The 9,074-nt window shown below is 56.0% G+C and overlaps 2 protein-coding genes across 6 annotated transcripts in view; both read left to right on the forward strand.

The window, feature by feature from the left end:
- Window positions 1-1,386: 1,386 nt before the first annotated feature.
- Zbtb12 (zinc finger and BTB domain containing 12) lies at window positions 1,387-3,702 on the forward strand. Its single transcript, XM_021185948.2, has 2 exons — window positions 1,387-1,619; window positions 2,071-3,702. The coding sequence occupies exon 2, from the start codon at window positions 2,091-2,093 to the stop codon at window positions 3,468-3,470; it is 1,380 nt and encodes a 459-aa protein (XP_021041607.1). The 5' UTR covers window positions 1,387-1,619; window positions 2,071-2,090; the 3' UTR covers window positions 3,471-3,702.
- Window positions 3,703-5,306: 1,604 nt separating this feature from the next.
- The window catches only part of Ehmt2 (euchromatic histone lysine methyltransferase 2), an 18,327-nt gene continuing 14,559 nt past the window's right edge, over window positions 5,307-9,074 (forward strand). For 2 of the 5 annotated variants that reach the window (XM_021149784.2, XM_021149786.2), the window contains exons 1-4: window positions 5,307-5,364; window positions 6,011-6,077; window positions 6,185-6,391; window positions 6,485-6,741. In XM_021149784.2, the coding sequence (XP_021005443.1) occupies window positions 5,323-5,364; window positions 6,011-6,077; window positions 6,185-6,391; window positions 6,485-6,741 (573 nt within the window). In that variant the 5' untranslated portion in view covers window positions 5,307-5,322. Of the gene's footprint in view, window positions 5,365-5,783; window positions 6,078-6,184; window positions 6,392-6,484; window positions 6,742-9,074 lie in introns of those variants that run through there. The other 3 variants (XM_021149783.1, XM_021149782.2, XM_021149785.2) reach the window with 3 other exon arrangements.

The raw sequence follows: 9,074 nt of genomic DNA on the forward strand, positions 1-9,074 counted from the left end.
CCAAGTGCTGGGATTAAAGGCGTGCGCCACCACGCCCGGCTAAGTCAGAGAATTCTAAAAGGAACATGAAAGACCACAGTCAAGGTACCGCCTTCCGGCTGTCTGGGAACAGCATCTCTTGGGTGTGAGAATTCGGTTCAATCAGGAATGAACTTTGTATGGGCGGATGCAGGTCCAGCTGAAAGCCAATGATGTCAACATCCAGCCATTTATTGTCTGACTTTTATTTGCAAAACACAGCCCATACATAACTTAATTCCTGTATTCAAGATGTCTTGGGGGGGGGGGCATCGGGTTGCAAGCAGTTGAGCATCCTCAGGATTGAGAAGCTTCCTGGAGGGTGTAATGTAACCTGCAGGCAACAGCGACCACCCCCTGAGGACTTTATTCTTTAAAGCCAGTGTGGGTATTTGGGGTGCACAGAAGCGCTGGTGGGCTAGCCTTCAAGACAGGTACTCATGTTGAAGTTGTGTTGAAGGTAGTTTAGGAGTGGCAAAGAAAGCCAGCCCGGAGTAGAGTGGGTATCTAGGGTCGGGGAGCATCTCCTCTTCTGGGACAGGACAGAGTGGGTGCAGAGAAAATTATAGATGGCACATTAGTACCAATATAAATAATTGCACAATTTGCAAGATTAGTCCTAGGGTTAATTACGCAGTGAAGGTGAAACGCACTAATCTTTCACAGTATGAGTGGAGTTCTTGACCTTGGCAAGAAGTCAGAGTGGATAAAATAGAAGGGAGAATGAGTGTGATTGAAGTAACCGTGTGCTCTAAGCAGGACAAGCTGAGGGCAAGCGCTGGTTCATCAGGCTTTGTGGAATGTGAAATTCTCTTTTAGATCAGGACTACAGTAGGCACCAGCTTCAGAAGACTTGGAAAAGTCTGGAAATGTGGCCTGAGGAACTGTGCACACATTCAGCGGAGGATGCACCCGAGGACAGCAATGATCCTAAGATTGGTAGGCCACCAGCAGGTCCAAGGCTCTGGGAGCTGGCCCGACTCGCACAGCTGGGCGGGAGTGACGCCTTGCTGGAGAGCAGGTGGCCGCGCAGATTGCGCAGTTCCCGGGGAGCGCGCGCGCTGGGGGGCGCGGGGCAGGCGGGGCTAGCGGGGACGCGCTGGGGCGCGGGAGGGGGGGCTCCAGGAGCAGGGGGCGGGGCCGAGCGCGCGGGCCTTGGCACGCACGCGCAGACGGGCCGCGGGCCCCAGAGGCAGAGAGGAGGGGGAGCGTGAAATAGGGGGCGGTGTGGAGCGTATTTCCGCTCTGGCGGACAAATAATCCTGGCCAAAGGGGAGGCACGACTGTCCAGCCCTTTAACCGCGTGGGGGTGCCGGGGGAGAAAAGGGGGGTCGGGAGGGGGAATCCTGCTCCTTTAATTCCCTCCCCTCTTCCTCCGCCCCGAGTCCGCGAGGACGGTGCGCTGCGCGGGGCCTTGGAACACTCGGCACGAGCTGCCCCCGCCCCTCCCCCTCCCGCCCACGCGGAGCCGGCCCGCGCGCGCGCCCCGTGCACCCCCGCGCCTGCGCGCTGCCCCGGCCCTGCCCGTGTGTGGGGGGCGTCGCTGGCCCCGGGGGGGTGGGGGACCAGGGGGGAAAAATCAGCACGCGGAACCGGGCCAGGTGAGAGGCGCGTGCACCCAGGGTCGTGAGTCTGGGGGGGGGGGCGTGCCACGGAGATCTGCGCGTGGGAGGGGGCGTGCACGACTTGTCCGGGCGGTGGGAGGACGTGAAAAGGGGGACTCACAGCAGCGCGGCCCAGGCTAGAGCGAGGCGGGTGAGGAGAGCCTGCAACCGGGGGCCACCCCAGAGTTGCAATCCTCTGGTTTTTTTCCCCCCATCCACCCCTTTATCCATTCTCCCATGGGCGCGCGGGCCGCGGGACTGGGGGGTGTGGACGCCGCTGCCCCGCCCCCGGGAACCACGCCTCCCTCCTCGGAGGGACCGCGCCTCCTTGGAATTGGGGAAACTGAGGGAGGCACGCCAAGACTAGGGAGGTAGGGATGAGGGGTCTGGAGCCTTGGCCTCCGACAGCCAGAGACCTTTGTCTCTGACCCGTTTCCTTCCCACCCAGGGCAGTCCACTCCCGCCACAATGGCCTCTGGGGTGGAAGTCCTGCGCTTCCAGCTGCCTGGCCACGAGGCCGCAACGTTGCGGAACATGAACCAGCTCCGTGCAGAGGAGCGGTTCTGTGATGTGACCATCGTGGCCGACAGCCTCAAATTCCGTGGCCACAAGGTCATCCTGGCCGCCTGCTCACCGTTCCTCCGGGACCAGTTCTTGCTGAACCCCAGTTCTGAGCTGCAGGTCTCGCTGATGCACAGCGCGCGTATTGTGGCGGACTTGCTCCTCTCTTGCTACACGGGCGCTTTAGAGTTCGCAGTCAGGGACATCGTGAACTACCTGACAGCAGCCTCCTACCTGCAAATGGAGCATGTAGTGGAGAAATGCCGGAACGCCCTTAGCCAGTTCATTGAGCCCAAAATAGGCCTTAAAGAAGATGGGGTCAGCGAGGCTAGCTTCCTGAGCAGTGTCAGTGCCACCAAGTCCCTCCTCCCTCCAGCCAGGACCCCAAAGCCAGCTCCAAAACCCCCACCACCACCTCCTCTACCCCCTCCACTCCTGCGACCAGTGAAGCTGGAGTTTCCGCTGGATGAGGACCTAGAGCTGAAGGCGGAAGAGGAGGATGAGGATGAAGATGAAGATGTTTCTGACATCTGCATCGTCAAGGTGGAGTCCGCTCTAGAAGTGGCACACCGGCTCAAACCCCCTGGAGGCCTAGCCGGGGGTCTGGGTATGGGGGCCTCTGTGAGCGGCCACCTGGGAGAGCTGGCCCAGAGTAGCGTGGCCCCCAACACTGTTACCCCACCGCAAGGGGTGGTGAAGGCCTGCTACAGCCTGTCAGAGGACGCGGAAGGGGAAGGCCTGTTGTTGATCCCAGGAGGCCGGGCCAGTGTGGGGGCCACCTCGGGCCTAGTGGAAGCAGCAGCGGTGGCCATGGCTGCCCGGGGGGCGGGGGGCAGTCTGGGGGCAGGGGGTAGCCGGGGACCTCTGCCTGGGGGCTTCTCAAGTGGAAACCCCTTAAAGAACATCAAATGCACCAAATGCCCGGAAGTGTTCCAGGGTGTGGAGAAGCTGGTCTTCCACATGCGTGCGCAACACTTCATCTTCATGTGCCCACGCTGCGGCAAGCAGTTCAACCACAGCAGCAACCTCAACCGCCACATGAACGTCCACCGTGGCGTCAAGTCCCATTCATGTGGCATCTGCGGCAAGTGCTTTACTCAGAAGTCCACGCTGCACGATCACCTCAACCTGCACTCAGGAGCCCGGCCCTACCGGTGCTCCTATTGTGACGTGCGATTTGCCCACAAGCCCGCCATTAGGCGGCACCTCAAAGAGCAGCATGGCAAAACCACAGCTGAGAACGTGCTGGAAGCTGGTGTGGCTGAGATCAATGTCCTCATCCGCTGAAAGGCCAAGAGGCTGGGGGCAGTCCTGGGCCCGGCAGAATTGGGGAGGGGCGGGGTTTGAGGGCAGGCAAACATTTTGAGGGAGGAAGACTGGAGAGAGAGAGACCATGCCTCAAAGAGCAGAAGAAAAAGATGGAGCCGGAGACAGGGTTGATAAGGCTGAGGGAATGTGGGATCCCAAAGAAAGGTTTCTTTTTTGAACAGGTGCATAAACGATGTGGAGGAAGGGGGGGGGGAGGCAAAGATGAAAGTTTTGGAGAACAGCTCTTTCCTGGCTAAAGCTGGCTCGGGGGAGGATTCTAGCGTTTCTTGAGGTGGGGTGGGGGTGGGAATTGTAGGGGGATTGCCAGGAAGCAGCTTTCTTGCCCCTGGTTAGAATAGATGACAGGGAGAAGGGAGCAGAGGGCGACACATGTATGAAGTACCAGAAGAAAGGGAGGAGATTTTTGCATGCTGGGGAAGTGGGAAAGTAGGTACAAGGCTCACCGGAAATGATATATGTGCCAGGTAAGAGAACACGGTGGGTACCTGGGTAGGTAATGAGACATTAGGCTACAGTAGCGAGAACAGTGAGTAGCGGAGGGGTGGGGGGCAGGGCACTTAGAAAAAAAAGGACACAAGGAGGGCTGTTGGGGGGAGGGAGAGGAGTAGAGACATACAGTATTTTTTAAGAAAACTATTTTTTAGGATTTTTTCTGGAGTTTGGGGTTTTAGTTTTTGTTTTCCATAAAAATAAACAAAAAAACAAACAAAAACATTTTTTTTCTTTATATTCTGGCAATTGCATGTGTGTGACTACCCACCATAGATTCTCCCAGCGCTAACAATTGTAGTCCCATGCCAAAAGGAGCCTCAAGCAGAGACTAGGAACACGCCCTAAACACCTAGCAGAAACTTTATCACACAGTGATTGGCGGCCCTGGTGCTGGCATAGACCATGCGGGATTTGGTGGCAGTGCAAGCCATGGGCCACAGGTGACCAGTGAACCCACAGAGATAGCAAGCGGGCATCTTGCATATTTTTGCTCAAGTTTTAAGGAAAGTTGAAATACCAGCTAAACTTATAGTCGATTACCTAGAAGACTACAATTCCCAGAAAGCTCTGAAAAGTTTTTAAATCCAAAGAGGACTACAGTTCCCATAAGATGCCGAGTTGGCCTCGAGCCCAGTAACATAAGTACCTGTTTGTCCAATATTATGTGAGCAACCATACAGGCGTTTTCAAGCTTTGGCTAGGACTTAATTCCTGGAGGGGGATGGTGCCCTCGATAGTGTTCAGGGTTGTATACATGCTGTGTCTACCATCATACTTAAGCCGTCTGCTGGACCATGACCCCCGATGGAGAAGTGTTTGGGCAGAAATAGCTACTGTCAATAGATTGAGGCCTCCGCTGCATTCAGTTGTCATATCTAGTGCAACCGAAGACACTTCCCCCAGATTTCCAAAAGCACACTGACCCAGAAGTAAAGGTGTCTTCCGTGAGTCTCTGTCGCCCCTTCTTGTGCACTATAATCCAAAACTGATATAGTCCCAGCCTTCTATCTGGCGGCTCAGAACTGGAAAGGCACACGCGGCAGCTGCAAAGGCTCAGGCTACACGTGTTCCCAAAACCGGGCGGGGACAGGGAAGCCACAGCCCAGTCGAGCCTCACCCTTGCTCCCGGCGGAGCCCAGGCTAGGAGCGAACGCCCTCTCCCCTACAGGCCCCAGTTCTGGACCTCCAGGGCCATTCTGGGGGGCAAAAATGGCCAAGAGGCCCGCAGCGGCTCCTTTAAGGCGTCTTCTCGCCCTCCCTCCTTGTCCACGTGACCCGGGGCGGCCGCGCGCCGGCTCGGCCCCCCGCGCAAGCGGCGATGGCGGCGGCGGCGGGAGCTGCTGCGGCGGCGGCCGCCGAGGTGCGGAAGGGGAGGGGGAGAGGCGGGTGCATGCCCGCGCGCGCGCCCGGGGGAAGCGCGCGCTCGTGCAATGCTCCGGGGGTGCAACGGGGCCGGGGGGCCCGAGCCGAACTTACAGCAAACCAGGGGGCCAACACCGGGGGCGGATGAGGGGACCAGGGGGTGGGAGGTGGGGGGAGTGGGCGCCGAGTCGCACGTGCCGCCGCCCGCTGCCCCTGCGTGGGCGGTGGGCACCGCGACCCCGGGAGCCCGCGCGAGGGGCGCGAGGGGCCGTCCGCCGGGCTGGGGCGCAGCGGGCGTTGCAGGGGTTGGTGGCCGGGGTCCCCGCGGCCTGGGGGACAAAGGGGGAGCGGCGCGTGCAGCCGGGAGGAGGGGGCGGGGCCGGGGCGCGGAGGCCCCGCCCCCTCCCCCTCCTCTGCTCCCGGCCCCAGAGATGCGGGGTCTGCCGAGAGGGAGGGGGCTGATGCGGGCCCGGGGGCGGGGGCGTGCGGCCCCCACGGGCGGCCGCGGCCGCGGTCGGGGGGGCGCCCACCGAGGGCGAGGTAGGCCCCGAAGCCTGCTCTCGCTGCCCAGGGCCCAGGCGTCTTGGGCCCCCCAGCTGCCTGCCGGGCTGACTGGCCCCCCGGTTCCTTGTCTCCCCTCCCAGGGGGAGGCCCCCGCTGAGATGGGGGCGCTGCTGCTGGAGAAGGAGCCCCGAGGAGCCGCCGAGAGAGGTGAGTGCAGCAGGAGCAGGCCCGACCGGACCTCCACCCTCCCCACCCCCAACACGGGATCCCGGGAGCTTTCAGCCCTGAACTTTTTCTTTTCCCCTCCCCGACAGTTCATAGCTCTTTGGGGGACACCCCTCAGAGTGAGGAGACCCTTCCCAAGGTCAACCCCGACTCCTTGGAGCCTGCCGGCCCCACCTCTCCGGCCTCTGTCACTGTCACCGTCGGCGATGAGGGGGCTGACACCCCTGTCGGGGCCACACCACTCATCGGGGAAGAACCCGAGAGCCTGGAGGGAGATGGGGGTCGCATCGTGCTGGGTGAGAGACTGGGGAATGAGGGAGACGGGGCGCAGAGGGGCTTTCTGCATGCCTGCTCACCCTGCACCCCCTTTCTGCCTGCCTCTTTTCTAGGCCATGCCACAAAGTCGTTCCCCTCTTCCCCCAGCAAGGGGGGTGCCTGTCCCAGTCGGGCCAAAATGTCAATGACAGGGGCAGGAAAGTCGCCCCCCTCGGTTCAGAGTTTGGCCATGAGGCTGTTGAGCATGCCCGGGGCCCAGGGAGCTGCAACTGCTGGGCCTGAACCCTCTCCAGCAACAACTGCGGTCCAGGAGGGGCAGCCCAAAGTGCACCGAGCCCGGAAAACCATGTCCAAACCTAGCAACGGACAGGTGAGAGTGTGGAAGTTGGGGTGGAGAGACTTGGGGAGTCTCTGGGTCGGATTTTTTGTTTTGTTTTTGTTGGTGGTTTGTTCTTTTGGGTTTTTTTTTTTTTTTCCTTCTTCCGGGATTTAGCCTTAGACCTCTTGTATTCAGATTTTTTTTTTTTTTTTTTCGAATTTACCAATAGGCTACCAAGTGTCAGCTGTTGGGCTGGGCCTCTGTGAGCTGAGTAATTGTCGGCTTCCTGGAGTTTGTGTTCTTGGGGGAGGGGCGGTCAGCAGAGGAGACTGACAGATGTAGAGTTATATAGTTATTGTCCTAATTACACAAATGACTCGCACAGGATCAGCCTTCCCAAGTTTGTGGTTTTTTGTTTTGTTTTTTGCCTCTGAACAAATGCTTAGGCAGGTTTGTTTGTTTGTTTGTTTGTTTGTTTGTTTTTCAAATCCCTACTTTGAGACCAGTCTCAAACCAGATAAAGTTTTTACTGGGAACTCTTCCCTGGGAAGGCCACATAATGACAGAATGTGGGCGGTGTGTGTGTGTGTGTGTGTGTGTGTGTGTGAGTGAGACAAGAACCTGGAAATCAAAATTATGTTAAGGTTTTAAGGGCTCTTGATTCAGCTTAAGTATGGCTTGTGTAGCCTTCCTTTGGGTCTTGTTTCGTTTATTTTGTTGTTTGTTTTGAGGAGTTTTATTTTGTTTTGAGGGAGTGGTTTTTGTTGTTGTTGTTGTTGTTGTTGTTTTTAGTGTGTGTGTGTGTAACAGGGTCTCACTGTATAACCCTGTCTGTCTGTCTGTGTAGACCAGGCTGCCCTTTAACTCACAGAGATCTACCTTTTTCTGTCTCCTACATCCTGGGGCTGAAGGTGTACACACCTGCCTTTTATTTATAATCTTTTTTTTTAAGATTTATTTATTTTATGTATATGAATATACTCTAGCTGTCTTCAGACACAACAGAAGAGGGAATCAGATCCCATTACAGATGGTTGTGAGCCACACCATGTGGTTGCTGGGATTTGAACTCAGGACCTCTGGAAGAGCAGTCAGTGCTCTTAACTGCTGAGCCATCTCTCTGGCCCTTGTTTTATTTCCTCTTTTTGAGATGGTCTCATGTAGACTGAACTTGCTATGATCCACCCCACCCAGCTTCTACATTTAATTTTTTTTTCTTTCTTTCTTTTTTTCTTTCCTCTTTCTTTTTTTAAAAACATTTGTGCTTCTGGGTGTTTTACCTGCACATATGTCTGTGTACCACCTTGTGTGTCTGGTGCCCTTCAAGTCAAGGGGGCAGTAGACCTTGAGTTTGAAGGGGTTGTGAGCATCTTGTCAGTGCCGGGCAATTGGACCTGGTCTTCCACAAGAGCAGCAACCGACTCTTAACCACTGAGCCACCTCTCCAACCACACTTGTTTTCTTTTTCTGGGAAAGTGATTACCTCACCATGGTGCGTCTGTTCTTCTCTAGTACCGAAGTTCATGTTTGCTCAGGCTCCTCATATAAAATTATGAGAGCCAGGTGGATCTCTTAAGTTCTGGGTCAGCTAAGGAATCAACATTTGCATATGCCTTACACGTATCTGTCTTCCTTGTAGATACCTTATAGATGATTAGCTAATGCCTGTATTAGTAGTTTAAAGACTCCTGTATGGGCACAACTTTTAAAATTTTATCTGTTGCTGGGTGGGGCTGGCTCACGCCTCTAATCCCAGTTCTTGGGAGGTTGAGGCAGGCAGATCTCTGAGTTCAAGGCCAGCCTAGTTATAGTATACACAATTCCTTAGACAGCCAAGTCTATATAGTGAGTTCCAGGGCAGCCAAGGCTACACAGGGAAATCCTATCTTGAAAGAAAAATATTGATTATAAGTGTGTATGTGTAATTGGGGTGGGGGAAAGATGGACAAAGTAGAGGACATGTCTTTGGAGCCTGGTCCCTTCCACCTTGGCATCTAGGAATCAGACTCAAGTTTTAGGGTTTGTGCAGCAAGCACCCCTGCCCACTGAGCCATCGTGCTGGCCCACTGTTCTCTTTTTAATTTTTTTTTTTTTTTTTGGCTTTTCATGACAGTTTTTAAATGTTTTAGCTCTGTGACCTGTGATGGGAGAAAGGGCTCAGCAGCCAAGAACACTTAAATACCTGTGTCAGTAGTTTAAAGACTGCCCTGTATAGGCATAACTCTTAAAAGCTGTCCTGTATAGAACTCTGGTGCAGGGCCAGAGAGATGGCTTAGTGGTTAAGAGCACTGACTGGCCGGGCGTGGTGGCGCACGCCTTTAATCCCAGCACTCGGGAGGCAGAGGCAGGTGGATTTCTGAGTTCGAGGCCAGCCTGGTCTACAA

Source organism: Mus caroli, chromosome 17, assembly GCF_900094665.2.
Source record: "Mus caroli chromosome 17, CAROLI_EIJ_v1.1, whole genome shotgun sequence".
Lineage (NCBI taxonomy): Eukaryota > Metazoa > Chordata > Mammalia > Rodentia > Muridae > Mus > Mus caroli.

What these genes read in the sequence shown, in the direction of transcription:
- Zbtb12 (XM_021185948.2), top strand. Translation starts at nt 2,091, where the DNA reads ATGGCCTCTGGGGTGGAAGTCCTGCGCTTCCAGCTGCCTGGCCACGAG.